Source organism: Mycteria americana, chromosome 1 (assembly GCF_035582795.1).
Source record: "Mycteria americana isolate JAX WOST 10 ecotype Jacksonville Zoo and Gardens chromosome 1, USCA_MyAme_1.0, whole genome shotgun sequence".
NCBI lineage: Eukaryota > Metazoa > Chordata > Aves > Ciconiiformes > Ciconiidae > Mycteria > Mycteria americana.
In genome coordinates this window covers 222,801,689-222,821,772 of record NC_134365.1, presented here as the reverse complement: position 1 = coordinate 222,821,772, position 20,084 = coordinate 222,801,689, and the positions used below count along the sequence as shown (strand labels likewise).

The window sequence follows — 20,084 nt, the reverse complement described above, 5'->3', positions numbered from 1 at the left end:
GAGGAGCAGCAGCGGGGCCGCCTGCCCTCCCAGCACATCCCGCGGGGCCTCGGGCAGGAGCCGCTGGGTCCATCACACCTTTATTGTGCCACGGGTGGGGGTGGCGGCTGGCAGGAGCACGGGGACAGGCAGGGACCGCCCGGCTCCCGGGGCCGCTGCCACTGCCCTCAGCAGAGCCGCCGCTGCCGCCAGAGCGCCTGGATGCGCCGGAAGGGCAGCGCTGGGCGCAGGGGCTGGCAGAGAGCGGGGTCGGCAGAGCGGCCAGTGCGCAGGGCGCAGAGCAGGGCTGCCTTGCAGGCGGCCAGGCAGGGCTCGCGGGGCGGGTGGCCCTTGTGGAAGAGGAACCAGAAGCGCTGGAACAGGCGCTCGTCATCCTGGAAGCGGCGGATGAGCAGGTCCCAGTCGGCGGGGAAGGCGCTGGGCAGCCCATAGGCCTCACGGGCGCGGTAGAGGCGCCGCCAGCGTGGCTCTGCCCCCGGCGCGTTGGCCTCAGTGAGGTTGAGGATGAAGGTCTCGTGGTCCAGCACGGCGTGGGAGCTGCCGGGGTAGGCGCCGTCGACCTCGTACACGCGGTAGCCTGCAGGCAGGGTGGGTGGGTCAGGAGCGGGCGGTGGCACCGCGCTCAGAGGGGCGGCGTGGGGCGGGGGGGGTCAGGGCGCACCAGGGTTGAGGTTGATGTAGGTGGTGACGCTGGGGGCCACAAAGGCGACAGAGACGGGGCGCGTCAGCGTCTCCTCGTCGTAGAACATCTCGAACTCGTCCACATGCGTGTGCCCAAAGAACTGAGCCGCGATGGTACCCTCAAACCTGCGCCGGGCCGGGGGGGGTTAGGGCTGCCGCCACCCAGACCTCCACCCTGACCCCACCACGCTGCCTGGCAGTCGGCACGGTGCAGCCAGTCCTGCGGCCCAGAGCCCCCCGTCACGCCGGGCTCAGCTGACGCCGCGTGTCCAGGCCATGCCTGTCGGTGCTGGCTCCCACCCGGCCCTCGCCCCGGCTCTGGCACCTGGCACGGGCAGCTTTGGGCTCCCGGCCCCAGATGCTCTGGCACGGCACCGTTCCCCCCGCCCTGCCGCCGCGGGCCGAGCAGCGCAGTGAGGGCTGTGGGGCTGACCTGCTGACGATGCGGTAGTAGTTCCAGCTCCAGCTGCGCAGGCAGTGGGCCGGGGGGATGTGCCCGATGATGTGCACCTAGGAGGCAGCGGAGGACGGGGGGGCTGCGGGGTGCCCGGGACCCCCCGCGTGCAGGGCCAGCACCCCTCCCCCGCCCTCACCTTCTCCCCCGCCTGCTCAGCGGCTGCCAGGATCCCCACCAGCCACTGCAGCTGCCCGGCGGGGTCGGTGGAGTTGATGAGGAGCCAGAAGTTGGCCTGGGAGCAGAAGTTCATGTTGAGGGAGACGAGGCGCAGCCCGGGCCAGACCTGCACCGTGTAGAAACCGGCGGCCCTGTGGGGATGGGGGGGTGAGCACTGCCTGCCTCTGCCCCCTGCCGCACCGCCACCCCCCGGCTCCCTGCCTGCCCCAGCACCTCCCTCCCCTCTGCCCGCCTGCCCAAAGCACCCCGCACCCCCTGAGCCCCCCCATCCCTGCCTGCCCAAAGTACCCCAAGCCCCTACCAGCCACGAGCCCCCCCCCTCCCCCCCCCGTACCTCCCAGTATGGAGCCCCCCACCTTGACCCTGCTAACCCGAGGCACCTGCACCCCCCCGGCCCTAAGCCCCCCCTCCTGAGCCCCCTTGAGCCCCTGCTAGCCTGGGCCCCCCTTCCCCCGCAGCATGGAGACCACTCTGCGCCCTCCCAGCCCGGAGCTGCCCCAGCCCTGAGCCCCTGCTAGCCCAGAGCGCCCCTTGCCCTCCCAGCCCTGAGCCCCCTGAGCCCCTGCTAGCCCAGAGCCCCCCAGCCTGGAGCCCCCCCGCCTGGCCCCTGCCAGCAGCTGCCCCCACCGGAGGGTCTCCAGCGCCGGGGGGGGCAGCCAGTCCTGCCAGGCCTGGGCCATGGCATCATACAGCCAGGCGGAGGACTGGTTGCCCCGCACGTATGGCGGGGGGAAGGCATTGACAGGGGTGGCCTCGTGGTTGCCCACGGCCGGGTAGACGGGCAGGGCGCCCAGGTGCCGGCGCAGCAGCCCGGTGACGGTGCGCAGGGCCAGCAGCTGGTCCTGGCGGCTCTGCTGCCAGACATCGTGTGCCGGGATGTCCCCTGTCCAGTACGCGGCGGCGAAGGGGGCTGTGCGGGGGAGCTGGGCCAGCAGCGCCTCGATGGTGTGCAGCGGCAGGTCGCACTTGCCGTACTCGCCCCAGAAGCCGGCGCCGCCGGGGCCGGGGCGGGCGGCACCGCGGCAGCAGAGCGGGTCGGGGCAGGCGGCCTCGCTGCCCGGCATGTAGTGGCGGTCCCAGTGCAGGTCGGTGAGGAAGAGGAGGCGGGCGGTGGGGGCGCCGGGCGGCGGGGGCACCGGGGGCCGCACCGGCGGCTTGGGCGTAGCAGGCAGGGAGATGTTCCAGGCGCCGAAGATGTCCCAGCGGCCGCAGTGCCGGCCCAACAGCAGCCCGCAGGCCTCGCCAGGCCGCAGCACCGAGCGGGCCCAGGCCGACACCACGTCCCGCTGGAAGAGCTGCACGGCCTGCCGGCAGATCTCAGGGCGTGCCAGCCGCAGGTCCTGGCACAGCCGGGCCGCCACGCGCCCCACGCGCACCACGTTGGGCTCCAGCTGCGGGGCAGGGACCGGCTGGGCTGCCACCAGCTCCCCAGGACAGCCCCGCTGCCCTCGCCCCCCGCCGCCCCTGCCACCCTGACCCCTGGGCTGGGATCCCCGAGGCTGTGGGGACCCGCACCCACCCAGTCCCCTCCATCCCCCATCGCCCGGGCGCCAGCCGGTTCCCCTTTCGGGGGAGGAAGGAGGGGCCGGGGATCCGTCCCACCCCCGCCCCAGCCTGTCCCTGTCCCTGTCCATCCGAGTGGAGCCGCTGGCCCGCCCCAGCCCATCCCCATCCTGGTCCCGTGCCTGTCACAAGTCACGACGTGCCCCAGCCTGTCCCAGCCCTATCACAAGGTCCTGGCCCGGCCACGGCCCAGCTCCCGCTGCCAGCCCCGTCCCTGCCCGTCCTGACCCTGACCCCGACCCTGACCCTGGCCCAGACCCTGTCCCAGCCCAACCCCGTCCCATCCCTGTCCTCTCCTGACCCCGTTCCTGTCCCGGACGCCGCTGGCCCCACTCCGCCCGGCCCGGCCCGTCCGGACCCGGCTGGCGCCCACCTGCAGCGCCAGGTCCAGCGCCCCGAAGAGCAGGCGACAGGCCGGGCACGACACGTTCCGCCAGCCCCAGCGCGGTGCCGCCTCGAGAAGGGCCTCCCCCCCGGCAGGGGGCAGCCCCGCCGGCAGCGCCAGCGACACCGACAGCGACAGCCACAGCGACAGCGACACCGACAGCCACAGCGCCGGCGGCAGCGACAGCGCCGGGGCCGGGCCGGAGCCCTGACCCCGCGCCGCCATGGCAGAACGACGCCTCCGCCGCCGGGGGCGGGGCAGAGATAGCGGGGCGGGGCCGGGGCCGAGCGCTCATCAAAAGGGGGCGGGGGGGGCGGAAGAGCAAGGGGACGGCGGTGCCTTTAAACAGAGCCAGAGGCATGATGGGAGATGGAGTCCCCGTGGGGCACTGTGGGAGATGGAGTCTCATTGGGGCATTGTGGGAGATGGAGTCTCGTTGGGCATGGTGGGAGATGGAGTCCCCTTGGGCATTGTGGGAGATGGAGTCTCGGGGCACTGTGGGAGATGGAGTCTCGTTGGGCATTGTGGGAGATGGAGTCTTGTTGTGCACTGTGGGAGATGGAGTCTCGTTGGGGCACTGTGGGAGATGAAATCCCCTTGGGGCACTGTGGGAGATGGAGTCCCCTTGGGGCACTGTGGGAGATGGAGTCCACTTTGGGCATTGTGGGAGATGGAGTCTCGTTGGGGCATTGTGGGAGATGGAGTCTCGTTGGGGCACTGTGGGAGATGGAGTCTCGTTGGGCACTGTGGGAGATGAAGTCTCGTTGGGCACTGTGGGAGATGGAGTCCACTTTGGGCACTGTGGGAGATGGAGTCTCGTTGGGGCATTGTGGGAGATGGAGTCTCGTTGTGCACTGTGGGAGCTGGAGTCCCCATGGGGCACTGTGGGAGATGGAGTCTCTTTGGTCACTGAGGAGATGGAATCTTGTTGGGGCACTGTGGGACATGGAGTCCCTTTCGGCACTGTGGGAGATGGAGTCCCGTTGGGGCACTGTGGGAGATGGAGTCTCGTTGGGGCACTGTGGGAGATGGAGTCCCCTTGGGCACTGTGGGAGATGGAGTCTCGTTGGGGCACTGTGGGAGATGGAGTCCCCTTGGGGCACTGTGGGAGATGGAGTCTTGTTGGGGCATTGTGGGAGATGGAGTCTCGTTGTGCACTGTGGGAGATGGAGTCTCATTGGGGCACTGTGGGACATGGAGTCTCATTGGGCATTGTGGGAGATGGAGTCCCCTTGGGGCACTGTGGGAAATGGAGTCTCGTTAGGCTCTGTGGGAGATGGCGTCTCGTTAGGGCATTGTGGGAGATGGAGTCCCCTTGGGCACTGTGGGAGATGGAGTCTCATTGGGGCATTGTGGGAGATGGAGTCTCATTGGGCAATGTGGGAGATGGAGTCCCGTTGGGCACTGTGGGAGATGGAGTCTCGTTGGGCACTGTGGGAGATGGAGTCTCATTGGGGCATTGTGGGAGATGGATTCTCTTTGGGCACTGTGGGAGATGGAGTCCCCTTGGGCATTGTGGGAGATGGAGTCTCGTTGTGCACTGTGGGAGATGGAGTCTCGTTGGGCATTGTGGGAGATGAAATCCCCTTGGGGCACTGTGGGAGATGGAGTCCCCTTGGGGCACTGTGGGAGATGGAGTCTCGTTGGGCACTGTGGGAGATGGAGTCTCGTTGGGGCACTGTGGGAGATGAAATCCCCTTGGGGCACTGTGGGAGATGGAGTCCCCTTGGGGCACTGTGGGAGATGGAGTCCAATTTGGGCACTGTGGGAGATGGAGTCTCGTTGGGGCATTGTGGGAGATGGAGTCTCGTTGGTGCATTGTGGGAGATGGAGACTCGTTGGGGCATTGTGGGAGATGGAGACTCATTACGGCATTGTGGGAGATGGAGTCTCTTTGGTCACTGAGGAGATGGAATCTTGTTGGGGCACTGTGGGAGATGGAGTCCCCTTGGGCACTGTGGGAGATGGAGTCTCGTTGGGGCATTGTGGGAGATGGAGTCTCGTTGGGGTACTGTGGGAGATGGAGTCTCGTTGGGGTACTGTGGGAGATGGAGTCTCGTTGGGCAATGTGGGAAATGGAGTCCCCTTGGGCACTGTGGGAGATGGAGTCTCGTTGGGGCATTGTGGGAGATGGAGTCTCGTTGGGCACTGTGGGAGATGGAGTCTCGTTGGGGCACTGTGTGAGATGGAGTCCACTTGGGGCACTGTGGGAGATGGAGACTCATTACGGCATTGTGGGAGATGGAGTCTCGTTGGGCATTGTGGGAGATGGAGTCCCCTTGGGGCATTGTGGGAGATGGGGTCTCTTTGGGCACTGTGGGAGATGGAGTCTCGTTGGGGCATTGTGGGAGATGGAGTCTCGTTGGGGTACTGTGGGAGATGGAGTCTCGTTGGGGCACTGTGGGAGATGGAGTCTCGTTGGGCACTGTGGGAGATGGAATCTCGTTGGGCATTGGCGGAGATGGAGTCTCGTTGGGCATTGTGGGAGATGGAGTCTCGTTGGGCATTGTGGCAGATGGCGTCCCCTTGGGCATTGTGGGAGATGGAGTCTCGTTGGGGCATTGTGGGAGATGGAGTCTCTTTGGGCACTGTGGGAGATGGAGTCCCCTTGGGGCACTGTGGGGGATGAAATCCCCTTGGGGCACTGTGGGAGATGGAGCCTCGTTGGGCGCTGTGGGAGATGGAGTCTCGTTGGGCACTGTGGGAGATGGAGTCTCGTTGAGGCACTGTGGGAGATGAAGTCTCGTTGGGCATTGTGGGAGATGGAGTCTTGTTGGGGCACTGTGGGAGATGGAGTCTCGTTGGGCATGGTGGGAGATGGAGTCTCGTTGGGGCATTGTGGGAGATGGAGTCTCGTTGGTTATGGTGGGAGATGGAGTCCCGTTGGGGCATTGTGGGAGATGGAGTCTCTTTGGGCAATGTGGGAGATGGAGTCCCCTTGGGCACTGTGGGAGATGGAGTCTTGTTGGGCATGGTGGGAGATGGAGTCCCGTTGGGCATTGTGGGAGACGGAGTCTCGTTGGGCACTGTGGGAGATGGAGTGTCGTTGAGGCACTGTGGGAGATGGAGTCTCGTTGGGGCACTGTGGGAGATGGAGTCTCATTGGGCACTGTGGGAGATGGAGTCTCGTTGGGCATGGTGAGAGATGGAGTCTCGTTGGGGCACTGTGTGAGATGGAGTCCACTTGGGGCACTGTGGGAGATGGAGATTCGTTAGGGCATTGTGGGAGATGGAGTCTCGTTGGGGCATTGTGGGAGATGGAGTCTCGTTGGGGTACTGTGGGAGATGGAGTCTCGTTGGGGTACTGTGGGAGATGGAGTCTCGTTGGGCAATGTGGGAAATGGAGTCCCCTTGGGCACTGTGGGAGATGGAGTCTCGTTGGGGCATTGTGGGAGATGGAGTCTCGTTGGGCACTGTGGGAGATGGAGTCTCGTTGGGGCACTGTGTGAGATGGAGTCCACTTGGGGCACTGTGGGAGATGGAGACTCATTACGGCATTGTGGGAGATGGAGTCTCGTTGGGCATTGTGGGAGATGGAGTCCCCTTGGGGCATTGTGGGAGATGGGGTCTCTTTGGGCACTGTGGGAGATGGAGTCTCGTTGGGGCATTGTGGGAGATGGAGTCTCGTTGGGGTACTGTGGGAGATGGAGTCTCGTTGGGGCACTGTGGGAGATGGAGTCTCGTTGGGCACTGTGGGAGATGGAATCTCGTTGGGCATTGGCGGAGATGGAGTCTCGTTGGGCATTGTGGGAGATGGAGTCTCGTTGGGCATTGTGGCAGATGGCGTCCCCTTGGGCATTGTGGGAGATGGAGTCTCGTTGGGGCATTGTGGGAGATGGAGTCTCTTTGGGCACTGTGGGAGATGGAGTCCCCTTGGGGCACTGTGGGGGATGAAATCCCCTTGGGGCACTGTGGGAGATGGAGCCTCGTTGGGCGCTGTGGGAGATGGAGTCTCGTTGGGCACTGTGGGAGATGGAGTCTCGTTGAGGCACTGTGGGAGATGAAGTCTCGTTGGGCATTGTGGGAGATGGAGTCTTGTTGGGGCACTGTGGGAGATGGAGTCTCGTTGGGCATGGTGGGAGATGGAGTCTCGTTGGGGCATTGTGGGAGATGGAGTCTCGTTGGTTATGGTGGGAGATGGAGTCCCGTTGGGGCATTGTGGGAGATGGAGTCTCTTTGGGCATGGTGGGAGATGGAGTCCCGTTGGGCATTGTGGGAGACGGAGTCTCGTTGGGCACTGTGGGAGATGGAGTGTCGTTGAGGCACTGTGGGAGATGGAGTCTCGTTGGGGCACTGTGGGAGATGGAGTCTCATTGGGCACTGTGGGAGATGGAGTCTCGTTGGGCATGGTGAGAGATGGAGTCTCGTTGGGGCACTGTGTGAGATGGAGTCCACTTGGGGCACTGTGGGAGATGGAGATTCGTTAGGGCATTGTGGGAGATGGAGTCTCGTTGGAGCACTGTGGGAGATGGAGTCCTCTTGGGCAATTTGGGAGATGGAATCACCTTGGGCATTGGCGGAGATGGAGTCCCCTTGGGCATTGTGGGAGATGGAGTCTCGTTGGGCATTGTGGGAGATGGAGTCCCCTTGGGCATTGTGGGAGATGGAGTCTATTTGGGGCATTGTGGGAGATGGAGTCTCTTTGGGCACTGTGGGAGATGGAGTCTCGTTGTGGCACTGTGGGAGATGAAGTCTCGTTGGGCCCTGTGGGAGATGGAGTCTCGTTGGGCATGGTGGGAGATGGAGTCTCTTTGGGGCATTGTGGGAGATGGAGTCTTGTTGGGCGCTGTGGGAGACGGAGTCTCTTTGGGCACTGTGGGAGATAGAGTCTCGTTGGGGCACTGTGGGAGATGGAGTCTCGTGGGGGCACTGTGGGAGATGGAGTCCCCTTGGGCACTGTGGGAGATGGAGTCTTGTTGGGCACTGTGGGAGATGGAGTCTCGTTGGGGCATTGTGGGAGATGGAGTCTCGTTGGGCAATGTGGGAGATGGAGTCCCCTTGGGCACTGTGGGAAATGGAGTCCGGTTGGGGCAATGTGGGAGATGGAATCTCGTTGGGCATGGTGGGAGATGGAATCCCGTTGGGGCATTGTGGGAGATGGAGTCTCGTTGGGCACTGTGGGAGATGGAGTCTCGTTGGGGCACTGTGTGAGATTGAGTCCACTTTGGGCACTGTGGGAGATCGAGTCTCGTTGGGCAATGTGGGAGATGGAGTCTCATTGGAGCACTGTGGGAGATGGAGTCCCCTTGGGCACTGTGGGAGATGGAGTCTCGTTGGAGCACTGTGTGAGATGGAGTCCACTTTGGGCATTGTGGGAGATGGAGTCTCGTTGGGCACTGTGGGAGATGGAGTCTCGTTGGGCATTGTGGGAGATGGGGTCTAGTTGGGGCACTGTGGGAGATGGAGTCTCGTTGGGGCATTGTGGGAGATGGAGTCCCCTTGGGCACTGTGGGAGATGGAGTCTCGTTGGGGCATTGTGGGAGATGGAGTCTCGTTGGGCATTGTGGGAGATGGAGTCTCGTTGAGGCACTGTGGGAGATGGAGTCTCGTTGGGCATTGTGGGAGATGGAGTCTCGTTGGGGCACTGTGGGAGATGGAGTCTCGTTGAGGCACTGTGGGAGATGGAATCTCGTTGGGCATTGTGGGAGATGGAGTCTCGTTGGAGCACTGTGGGAGATGGAGTCCAGTTTGGGCACTGTGGGAGATGGAGTCTCGTTGGGCACTGTGGGAGATGGACTCTCGTTGGGGCACTGTGGGAGATGAAATCCCCTTGGGGCACTGTGTGAGATGGAGTCCCCTTGGGGCACTGTGGGAGATGGAGTCTCTTTGGGCACTGTGGGAGATGGAGTCCCATTGCGGCACTGTGGGGGATGAAATCCCCTTGGGGCACTGTGGGAGATGGAGCCTCGTTGGGCACTGTGGGAGATGGAGTCTCGTTGGGCACTGTGGGAGATGGAGTCTCGTTGGGGCACTGTGGGAGATGGAGTCCGTTGGGCACTGTGGGAGATGGAGTCTTGTTGGGGCACTGTGGGAGATGGAGTCCCCTTGGGCACTGTGGGAGATGGAGTCTCGTTGGGCATGGTGAGAGATGGAGTCTCGTTGGGGCACTGTGTGAGATGGAGTCCACTTGGGGCACTGTGGGAGATGGAGATTCGTTAGGGCATTGTGGGAGATGGAGTCTCGTTGGAGCACTGTGGGAGATGGAGTCCCCTTGGGCAATTTGGGAGATGGAATCACGTTGGGCATTGTGGGAGATGGGGTCTAGTTGGGGCACTGTGGGAGATGGAGTCTCGTTGGGGCATTGTGGGAGATGGAGTCCCCTTGGGCACTGTGGGAGATGGAGTCTCGTTGGGGCATTGTGGGAGATGGAGTCTCGTTGGGCATTGTGGGAGATGGAGTCTCGTTGAGGCACTGTGGGAGATGGAGTCTCGTTGGGCATTGTGGGAGATGGAGTCTCGTTGGGGCACTGTGGGAGATGGAGTCTCGTTGAGGCACTGTGGGAGATGGAATCTCGTTGGGCATTGTGGGAGATGGAGTCTCGTTGGAGCACTGTGGGAGATGGAGTCCAGTTTGGGCACTGTGGGAGATGGAGTCTCGTTGGGCACTGTGGGAGATGGACTCTCGTTGGGGCACTGTGGGAGATGAAATCCCCTTGGGGCACTGTGGGAGATGGAGTCCCCTTGGGGCACTGTGGGAGATGGAGTCTCTTTGGGCACTGTGGGAGATGGAGTCCCATTGCGGCACTGTGGGGGATGAAATCCCCTTGGGGCACTGTGGGAGATGGAGCCTCGTTGGGCACTGTGGGAGATGGAGTCTCGTTGGGCACTGTGGGAGATGGAGTCTCGTTGGGGCACTGTGGGAGATGGAGTCCGTTGGGCACTGTGGGAGATGGAGTCTCGTTGGGGCATTGTGGGAGATGAAGTCTCGTTGGGCCCTGTGGGAGATGGAGTCTCGTTGGGCATGGTGGGAGATGGAGTCTCGTTGGGGCATTGTGGGAGATGGAGTCTTGTTGGGCGCTGTGGGAGATGGAGTCCCCTTGGGCACTGTGGGAAATGGAGTCCGGTTGGGGCAATGTGGGAGATGGAATCTCGTTGGGGCATTGTGGGAGATGGAGTCCCGTTGGGGCATTGTGGGAGATGGAGTCTCGTTGGGCACTGTGGGAGATGGAGTCTCGTTGGAGCACTGTGGGAGATGGAGTCCACTTTGGGCACTGTGGGAGATGGAGTCTCGTTGGGCATGGTGGGAGATGGAGTCCCCTGGGTCCTGCCCCGCTGTTTCTTGCGTCACTGCACCCATGGTTGGGTCCCTCCATCCAGAGCCCATGTGGAGCTTCCTGTGCATGCAGGGGTTTCTGTCCACCTCCGTGCCGCACTCCGTGTGTGTGTGTGTGCACGCTTGTGTTTGTGTCCCGGTGTTTGGTGCCGCTCTGTGTGCATGCGTGCGCTTGTGCACGTGTGGTTGTGTGCACAGCTGCGTGTGCTGGTCTTTGCTCTGCCTCTCGCTGTACTCGCGCGTTGCCGTGCCCGGCTGTGCCAACCTGCCCAGCTGCACGCTTGCCTCAAGCGCCAGTGAGTGCCGCTGTGTGCACGTATGCGCAGTGTGTGCGCGTGTCCACGCGTGTGTGCGATCCGTGTGTACGGGTGTGTGCACATCTGTGTGCGGGTGTGGGTGTGTGTCCCGGGGTCACGCCTGTAGGGCTGCGCCATGCCGTGCCGTCCCAGTGCCGTCCCCGTACCGTGCCGGTGCCGGTGCGGAGCCCGGCGGGGCCGTCCCAAGCCCCAGACATGGACCCACCACTCCCGCAGGCAGCACCGGCCGCTGCCCCAGGGGTCCGCGGATTCCCACAGCAGAGGGGCCCGGCCCTGCGGCCCCCCTGCCCCGAGCGGTGCAGCCCCCCGTCTCACCTGGCTCTGGCCCACATACCCCCGGTGCCGTGAGCGGCCGGGCCTGGCACGGCGGGAAGCAGCGGCGCAGGCAGGCGCAGGCAGGCGCAGGGTGAGTTTATTGTGGCTGGAGCTGGGGAGCAGAGTGGGGAGACTCCGGGCTGGGCTGGGGGCACCTTGACCCCTGCCCACCCCTGGCCTGCAGGCCCCGAGGGTCCCCGGGGAGCCCCTGCTCCGGGTCCTCGCCTCCAGCCCAGCCTGGGCCTGTGGGGCGCGGAGCTGGGGGGCACCAGGGGTCCCAGGGGCGGGCGGGGGCCGGTGAGGCCTGAGGGCAGACAGGCAGGGGGAGCACACGGAGGCACGGGGGGCTCTGGAGGCTGGGGCTGCGCCGGGCTGCGCCAGGCACGGGGGGCACGCGGAGGAGGCCAGGGCAGGGGGCACGGGTGGTGCAGGCAGGGCCCGGGGGGCAGCGGGGGCCGGGGCGGCCGGCTCAGAGGGGCCCGAGGCTGCTGACAGTGGTGTAGCTGAACTTGGAGAGCGAGGCGTTGGCGTTGGCCACCTCCTCCTCGAGCGGGCGGTGTGGGCAGGCGCGGCGGCAGCTGGCGCAGGTGGCCAGAAAGGCTTTGCGGAAGCGGCGGTTCATGAAGCAGTAGATGAGGGGGTTGGCGCAGGCGGAGATGTAGGAGAGGAGGTGGATGAAGGAGATGGGCGTCCCCGAGAGTGCCCGCTGGGCCGCCCGCGGGGCGAAGGCGCGCCACGTGTTGGCGGTGAAGATGGGCAGCCAGCAGAGGAAGAACATGGCCACGATGACCACCAGCATGCGGATCACGCGCCGCTTGGCCACCAGCTTCGCCTCCGAGCTGTTGATGCGCGCCCGGTCCTGCTGCGCGCCCGCCGTGCCCAGCGCCCGCAGCTCCAGCGCGCCGCCCGGCCGGGAGAGCTGCAGGTAGCAGCCGTCCCCCTCGTCGCAGGCGGGCGCCAGCTCTCTGTTGCCGTTGCGCTGAGCTGTGGGGCAGAGGGGTGCGGTCATGGCCATAGCACCGCGGGGACCCACATCACCCCGAGGCCACGAGCACGTCCTCCGCTAGGACGCAGCGGGGTGTCAGGACGGGACGCGGCACAGGGCCCTGCACAGGGAGGAGTCCCCAGGGAACCCCCCAGCTGTGAGGACTCAGGGTGGGGGCTGAGCCCTCCCCCTCATCCCGGGGCAGGGGGTCTGCCTGTGCGAGGGGCACACAGCAGTGCCCCCAGCCCTGCCCCGCGCCAGCCCGACCCCTCACCTGCAGCCTCCCCCTTGATGTCCAGCTCGAAGTGGATGCCCCGGTAGAGCTCGCGGGAGATGAGCCCATAAGCCACTATCATCACCACGCCCGGGATGAAGAAGAGGACGAGGAGCAGCAGGACGTACCTGGAAGACGCGGTGCCCATTGCTCAGCGGCCCCTCGCCAGCCCGGCTGCAGCAGTGGGGCTGGTGGCTGCACCGCGTCCCACCTCGTGCCGGGGTCCTGCGGGCGGGCGGGGATCCCAGGGCCAACTCACCAGGCCTGCCGGACGTGCTCGCTGGGCCAGTCGTGGGTGCACTGGCTGACGGGCAGGAGGGTGCTGCGGGCGGGCACGGTGTGCGTGGTGCTGTAGACGGCGTAGGGCAGCATGAGCAGTGCTGAGAAGAGCCAGGTGCTGGCGATGACCCGGCAGGCGTGCGAGCGCGTCTGCCAGACGCGGGACTGCAGTGGGTTGCAGATGGCACTGTACCGCTCGATGGCGATGGCCACCAGGCTGAAGGTGGAGACCGAGACGGAGACGCCTGCGGGCAGCGAGGGTCAGTGCCCGCGGCACAGCACGGCACGGCGTGGCTTGGCCCTCCCCCAGCCCCCGCCCGCCTCCCCCTCGTACCCATGAGGTAGGCCATGAGCTTGCAGACGGCCTCTCCGAAGATGAAGGTGCCCATGAGGTTGGGGACGAGCGTGAAGGGCATGCAGCAGAGCGCCAGCATCAGGTCGCTGAGCGCCAGGGAGAGCAGGAAGGAGTTGGTGACGGTGCGCAGGCGGCGGTTCAGGAGCAGCACGGCCACGACCAGGGCGTTCCCGCAGACGCTCAGCACGAAGATCAGCACGTACAGCAGGATGCGCACCGTCAGGTCCAGATCTGCAGGCAGCAGGGTCACGGGATGCCCGTGGGTACCCCGGCACAGGCGGGCAGCGTGGCTGAGCATGGTCCGGGCTCTGGGCTCTGGCTGGCTCCAGCCACGTCCAGTAGGCTCGGTGGGGAGCTGTCAGCCGGGCGCCCGCGACCCCTCCGTGTTGCTGCCGCCGCAGTGGACATGGGGCTGGGATGCCCCGTCTGCCCCCCGGCTTGGCTCTGCGGACATGCCGCTGCCTGGGCTGGGCTCCGGCGCCACAGCACCCCAAGCTGGGTGGGTGCTGGGGCCGGAGCCGCGGTGCCCCCGTCCTGCCCTCCCCGGGCCGAGCCCTCGGCCGCGCAGGCAGGACGTGGCTGCCTGCAGCCACCCCTGGGCCTCTGCCCTCCCAGCGCAGCGGGAGCCGGTGCCCAAGCCCCCGAGCCCCCGGCCGCGCTGGGACGTGACCAGGGCCGTTCATCCCCCAGGAGCCGAACAACAGCCGGTGCTGGCGTCGCATCCCGCTGCCTGGGGAGCCCCGGCCGGGCGCAGTGGGGTGGGGTTGGTGGGGTGGGGGTCCCGGCCCCCGGCAGTGGGGTGGGGGTGCGGGGCGGGCAGTGGCTGCGCCCGGTGGGGCCCCTGCTGGGGTCCCCCTCCGCTTTCCCGCTGCCCCCCGGGCAGGGCCCCGCCCGGACCCGGGCAGCCTCGCCGTGCTGGCCCCGCCGCCTGCCCTCTGGCCCCGCAGCCGGGCACCGGGACCGCCGGGCTGTGCCCGTGCCGCCGAGCCCCCAGCCCGGGGCGCATCCCTGCCGAGCCGGGGCCGGGGACCGGGGACCGGGGACCGGGGTGGGGCTGGGGCTGGGGATCGGGGCTGGGGCCAGGGACCGAGGACCGGGGCGGGGCTGGAGCTGGGGCCAGCGGCTGGCGGGGCGTGCCGGGCCCGGTGCGGCGGGACGGGGGCGCACGGGGGGCACGGCAGGGGGCTCTGGGCTGCACCGGGCACGCAGACAGGGAGCACCGGGACGCGCGGCGGGAAGAACCGGGATACGCCGGGCAGGCGGATGGGGTGCACGGCGGGCTGCGCCGGGACGCGCGGCGGCGCGCACCGGCATGGACCGGGCAGGCAGAGGAGGGGGAGCGCTCGGCGGGACGGCGGGGTGTCCCTCCCGTCCCGTCCCCTCCCCTCCCCTCCCGTCCCGTCCCGTCCCGGTCTCACCTTTGGGCGCCGGGGGCCCGCGGAGGCCCCTGCGGAGGAGGTCGCAGGCGGAGACGTTCCCGGCGGAGCCGGAGCCGGTGCCGGTGCCGGCGGCGGGGCCGGAGCCGTTCCCGGGGCGGCAGAGCAGCTCCTGCAGCGACTCGTTGAGGCGCCGCGGGTCCATGGCGCCGGCGGAGCCGCCCTCAGAGCCGCCCCGCGCCCATCGCGCCCGCCCCGGCGGCGGCACCGGCGGCGGCACCGGCAGGAGGCTCCGCTCCGCGCCGGAGCCGCCGGGAGAGTGAGCGGGGGCGGCGCCCGGTGCGGGGCGGGCCGGGGGCGGGGGCGGCAGCGGGGAGCGGGGGGAGCGGGGGAAGCGGGGGAAGCGGGGACGGGGCTGGCGGGGGCGCGGGGCGGCGGGACCGGGGGACGCCGGCAGCGGGAGCGGGGCGGGGGGCGCGGGGGCGGCGGCCGGAGCCGGCGGGGCCCCGGGCGGGCTCGGGGGGGGGATTCGGACGGTGGTCGCCGGGGGCGTCCGCACGGCCGCGCCCTGGAGCGCTCCCGGGGCACCGGGCGGCGGCGGTCACCGGGCGGCGGTCACAGTGTGGCGGTCACCGGACGGCGGTCACCGGACCGCTGTCACCGGGCGGCTGTCACCGTGTGGCGGCCACCGTGGCGGCGGTGCCGGCGCCCGCGGCTTCTCCCTGCGGGTGCCCCTTGGGGGCGGCACCGGCGCTGCTGGACCCGAGCTGCCCTCCGGTCCCGGCCCCGGCCGCGGCCCCGGCCCCGGCTCGCCCCCACCCCGGGCCGCCCCCGCCCGGTTCCCGCCGCCGCTTTTCCCGGAGCCCCGGCACAGCCCGGCGCCCCCGCCGCCCACCCCCACCCTGCCCGGGTCCTGCCCTGCCCCTGCCCCTGCGCCCTCCCCTTCCCCTTCTCTTTGTCCTGCCTCTACCCCATCCCCATCCCATCCCCGTCCCTACCCTGCCCCTGCTCCTGCCCCAGTCCCTGTCCCTACCCCTATTCCGCTCCTTCCCGGCCCCTCTCTTGTTCCTGTCCTGCCCCTGCGACATCCCTGTCCCCATCCCCATCCCGGTCCGATCCCGGTCCCAGTCCCGTCCCCGTCCCGTCCCGTCCCGTCGCCCTTACAGCGCTGTCCGGGTTCATGAACAACTCATCGTTACCTAGCAACGGCTGTCAGTGTTACCTAGCAACGGCTGTCACTGTTCTAGCAACGGTTGTCCCGGTCACCCAGCAGCCGTTGTCGCTGCTGTCCCACTCCCAGGTTACCCTCAGCGCCGGGGGCCTGTCCCCCCCGCACCCCGCACCCCTGCGGGACCCCGAGCCCTGGGGGGACCCTGCACCCCTCTGGGACCCTCTGACCTGGGGGGACCCTGCACCCGGCTGGGACCTTGTGCCCCACTGGGACCCTGCACCCCTTGGGGACCTCGTGCCCCGTTGGGACCCTGCGCCCTGGGGGGACCCCGCACCCCGCTGGGACCTTGTGCCCCACTGGGACCCTGCGCCCTGGGGGGACCCCATCCTCCAGCAGGACCCGGTCCCTGGGCAGGACCCCGTGGCATCGCAGGACCCTGCACCCTGGGGGGGCCCTGTGCCTTGGTGGGACCCTGCACCCTGGGGGGACCCAGTCCCCCAGCAGGACGCTGCGGTGTGGCAGGACCCAGTCCCCACGCAGGACCCGCTCCCCAGGCAGGCCGCCGCTGCAGCCGGCACTCCAGGCGCTCGACGCGCAGCGCCAGCTTGAAGGCGCTGGACTCCAGCTGGGCCAGCAGCCGGGCCGCCCGGGTCTGCAGCCCCTCCAGGGCCGTCTCCAGCGCCTGCACCCAGCTCTCGGCCTCCTCCGCCGCCGCTGCCGCCGCCGCCTCGGCATGCACGTCCAACTTGCCCATGCGCAGCAGGAGCTCGCGGCCCTTGGCCTCCATCATGGCCCGGGCGCTGGGGAACTCGGCCAGCACCTCCGCCAGGTCCTCCTTGGAGAGGCAGAAGAGGTCCGAGTAGCCGATGCTCATGATGTTGGCCGTGCGCCGGTTGCCCGCGATATTCCCTGAGGGGGCAGGGGCTGCGGTGAGGCCAGGGGGGCCGTGGGGCCGTGGCAGGGTGCGGTGGGGCAGGGGGCTCACCTTTGATGTTGATGAGGCTGATCTCCCCGAAATAGAGCCCCTCACCCAGGATGGCGAGCTGCGTGACGCCGTCCTCTGCCACCACGGCCAGCCGCCCCTCGCGGATGAAGTACATCTCGTGCCCCACATCGCCCCTGCGGCAGACGAACTCGCCGGGGCCAAAGACCTGGGGCCGCAGCCGCAGCACCAGCTGCCGCAGCACACCACGCTCCCAGCTCTGGAAGAGGCCGACGCAGCGCAGGGCTGGGAGGTGGACGCTGGCCGCCACCTCGGCCCGCAGCCCCGGCGGCAGGTGCCGCAGCACCGCCTGCTCCGCCGGCAGCTTCCGCTGCGCCCGCAGGTGCTGGTGCCAGTGGGCCACCCGCCATGCCAGCCGCCCGCCCACGCCCTGCTCCCGCAGGTAGCGCCGCACTGGCTCGGGGTCGGGGTAGAAGGCGGCGTCGGCCGCGTTCATGTTGGAGATGACGGAGCCGATGCTGCCTGTGATGGTGGCGAAGCCCAGCACCGCCAGGAGGAAGCCGGCGGTGACGAAGAGGAACTCCTCCTCGCGCTGGGGCTCTGGCGTGTCACCCACAGTGGCGAGGACGAGGGTGGAGAAGTAGAAGCTGTGGAGGTACTGCCGCAGTGGGCGGGCGAAGCCGGGGCGGCTGGCGTTGGGGCAGACCCAGGTGTCGGTGCCCAGCCCCAGCCGGGCCGAGAGGGCGAAGTAGAGGCAGCCGTGCCAGTGGATGGTGACGAAGACGTAGAGCATCAGCTTGGCGACGCGGAAGGCGTTGGGGTGGGCCGTGCGCATCTCCCGGCGGTCAAAGGCCTCAAAGAGCCGCGGCGCCCGCAGGCAGCGGTTGGCACGCACCGCCGGCACCGCCAGCCCCAGGCGCAGGTAGAGCAGGTCGGTGGGCAGCACCGCGGCCACGTCCCAAGGGAAGGACGAGGAGCGCAGGTAGCGCCGCCGGATCCGGCCACGGTCCCGCACCAGGATGCCATCCTCCAGGAAGCCTGGGGGGCGGCGGGTCAGGACCCAGGGGGCTGCCGGGGCTCCTTGGCGGGGACATGCTGGCACAGAGGGGTCTCCCAGTGAGGGGGGCCCCTGAGTGAGATATGACGGGCTCGGGGCGGCGCAGGGTTTTCCCGTGCTGGGAGGAGGCTGGTGGCAGAGGACTGGGTGGATGCCTGGGACAGGGTGCAGGGGGGTCCCTGGGCCTGATTCTCCCGGAAGGGACCCCAGGACGGGCATCCTGTGGGCTGCTGCTGTGGGCTGGGGGTCCCCTGTGCTGCCTGGGCTGCCCATGGGGCTGAGGGGCTCGGTGGTGGATGCTGGCACCCCAGAGTGCCTGCCTAGGCCCACCGCCCCGTGCCGGGCTGACTGATGGGGTGACGGCCATGCCTGCCCGATGGGGGTGTGCGCGTGTGCACATGCATGTGAGCGTGCACCCGACGGTCTGGCATGTGTGGGGCTGTTTGCACGTAGCTGCGAGCGCACACACACGCCTGTGCACGTGTGTGCACACAAACATGTCTGTGCACACAGGTGAGTCTGCATTTGCATGTGCAGCTGTGGGCAGGCATGGGGCAGGTGTGGGGCAGGCAGGGGGCAGGCAGGGGGCCGGGGCATGGCAGGGGCACGCGGGGGCGCGGGCACCGACCGGTGTGGAGGCGCACGGCGATGTCCAGCAGGTAGAGTGCATCGCAGAGGTAGTCCAGGCTCAGCCACAGCACCGTGTGCTGCTCCTGCAGGTCAGGGAAGCAGGACCTGGTGGCATGGGCGGCGTCACCGGGGCTGGGACGGTGCCAGCGGGGGCCAGGATGCCCTGTGCCCCCACCCCGGCCCCTGGGGCCCACCCTCACCGCGGGCGTCGGGGGTCTTCTGCCCCGTGCCCGCCCGGGCACCTGCAGACGAGGACGATCCAGTTGTAGAGGACGGGCAGCACCATGGTGCTGATCCACCAGTAGTACCAGTCTCCGGAGGGGTCCAGGGTCCAGCTCTGGGGGATGGTGGCGCTGCCCAGGGAGGCAGAGGGACCTCAGGGCTGCCCTATCCTGGCTGGCTGCAACCCCTACCTGGCCATGCTGGCCCCCGGCCCCCACCAGCCCCACACCGTGCCCCTGCTGCCAGTGGCTCCTTGGCTGAGCCGGCCCCTCACCGTGGTACAGGGTGCTCCGTGCCTGCGGCCCCCGTGGAACTGAGGGGGGTCCCCGCCACGTGATCCCACCCTGGGCCCCACGGCAGGGAGCCGTGCCACGCTCACCCCCAGGCATGTCCGGTGCCGGTGCCAGGCTCAGCTGCGGCGATGAGCCTGGTGGTGCCGTGCGGCTGGGGCCGAACCCAGTGGCGGGACAGCAGGGAGCTGAGCCTGTGCATCCTGCACCGCGAGTGCGGGCGCTGGTGAGGGTCCTGCGCCCGTTCCCGGGCACCCAGTGGGTGCTGTAGCCCAGCCACGGCACCAAGCACGGTCCCTCAGTGGGACCCAGCCGCGTGGCTCTGCCAGCGCCGGGTGCATCCTGGCAACGCGGGGCTCCCCAGGGTGCTCACCGGCCCACCGGGATGCCAGGGCTGCAGACGGCCATGTCTCCAGCCGCACCGGGCATGGAGACAGGCAGAGCCGGATCCTGTCCGTGCTGCTGGCGGGTGGGGGCACGCCAAAACAACTGGTGCCGTGGTCAGGGGTGGCAGGTCCAGATGGGCACAGGCGCTCGGTGCCAGCACTGGGCTGGTGGGTGCTGGGGCACCCTGGATCACCCACGGAGGTGGCCCTGGGTCCATGGGGCAGGGACACGTGCCAGAGTGGGTGCCCCAGGGCCCTGGGCAGCGGGAGCCGCAGGTCGTGGCCGGCGCGGGTGCTGTGGGGGCACTGTGCCCGTGTGGGTCTGAGAATGGGGCGCTGGGTGCTGTAGGGGGTACCGCGCCCATGGGAAGGCAGGAACAGGGACAGGGGCATCGTGCAGAGTGCCAGGGATGGTGCTGAGTGCCAGTGCGGGGTGTCCCCGCTGCGTGGCATGGCCGGGTGCCCGATGCAGCTGGGCACGGCGGGGTCACGGTGCACCGTGCAGCCCAGTCGCCCGTGGCCAGGGCGGTGCCCGGTGCCTGGTGTGGTGCCCGGGGCCGTGGGGCAGTGACAGTGCCCGTGCCTGCTGCCGGGGCCGTGCCCGGTTCTCGGTACAGGGGCGGGGCCCCAGGGCTGCCCCAGAGCTGGAACCTGCTGCCCCCTGCCCGCGGCCCAGGGGCGGCTCCGGCGCCCGATGGCCGGTGCCGGGCAGTGCTCTCTGCAAGACGCGGTGGCAGCGGTGCCCGGTGCAGGGGGTTACCCGATACAGGGGTGTCCGGTACAGGGGTGTCTGGTGCAGGGGTACCCGGTACCAGGGTTTCCTGCTACAGGGGTTACGTGGTGTAGGGGTACACGGTACAGGGGGTGCCCGGTACAGGGGTGTCCGGTGCATGGGGTGCCCGGTGCAGGGGTACCTGGTACCGGGGTTATCTCGTACAGGGGGTACCCG

The 20,084-nt window shown here is 68.2% G+C and overlaps 3 protein-coding genes across 3 annotated transcripts; all 3 read right to left on the bottom strand.

Annotated features, from left to right (window-relative positions):
• Window positions 1-135: 135 nt before the first annotated feature.
• Window positions 136-3,521, bottom strand: SMPD1 (sphingomyelin phosphodiesterase 1). Its single transcript, XM_075491446.1, has 6 exons — window positions 3,252-3,521; window positions 1,943-2,706; window positions 1,275-1,446; window positions 1,115-1,191; window positions 662-807; window positions 136-577 (listed from the first exon to the last, which is right to left on the bottom strand). Exons 1-6 carry the CDS (start codon window positions 3,486-3,488, stop codon window positions 168-170), a joined length of 1,806 nt encoding a protein of 601 aa, XP_075347561.1. The 5' UTR covers window positions 3,489-3,521; the 3' UTR covers window positions 136-167.
• A 7,982-nt stretch (window positions 3,522-11,503) lies between these two features.
• Window positions 11,504-14,738, bottom strand: CCKBR (cholecystokinin B receptor). The gene is made up of 5 exons (XM_075492060.1): window positions 14,479-14,738; window positions 13,040-13,291; window positions 12,686-12,950; window positions 12,427-12,554; window positions 11,504-12,151 (listed from the first exon to the last, which is right to left on the bottom strand). The coding sequence occupies exons 1-5, from the start codon at window positions 14,639-14,641 to the stop codon at window positions 11,637-11,639; spliced, it is 1,323 nt and encodes a 440-aa protein (XP_075348175.1). The 5' UTR covers window positions 14,642-14,738; the 3' UTR covers window positions 11,504-11,636.
• Window positions 14,739-15,743: 1,005 nt separating this feature from the next.
• CNGA4 (cyclic nucleotide gated channel subunit alpha 4) lies at window positions 15,744-20,027 on the bottom strand. The gene is made up of 7 exons (XM_075503558.1): window positions 19,751-20,027; window positions 19,131-19,674; window positions 18,839-18,952; window positions 18,480-18,590; window positions 18,236-18,342; window positions 16,593-17,588; window positions 15,744-16,516 (listed from the first exon to the last, which is right to left on the bottom strand). Exons 1-7 carry the CDS (start codon window positions 20,025-20,027, stop codon window positions 15,744-15,746), a joined length of 2,922 nt encoding a protein of 973 aa, XP_075359673.1.
• Between the last annotated feature and the right edge of the window lie 57 nt (window positions 20,028-20,084).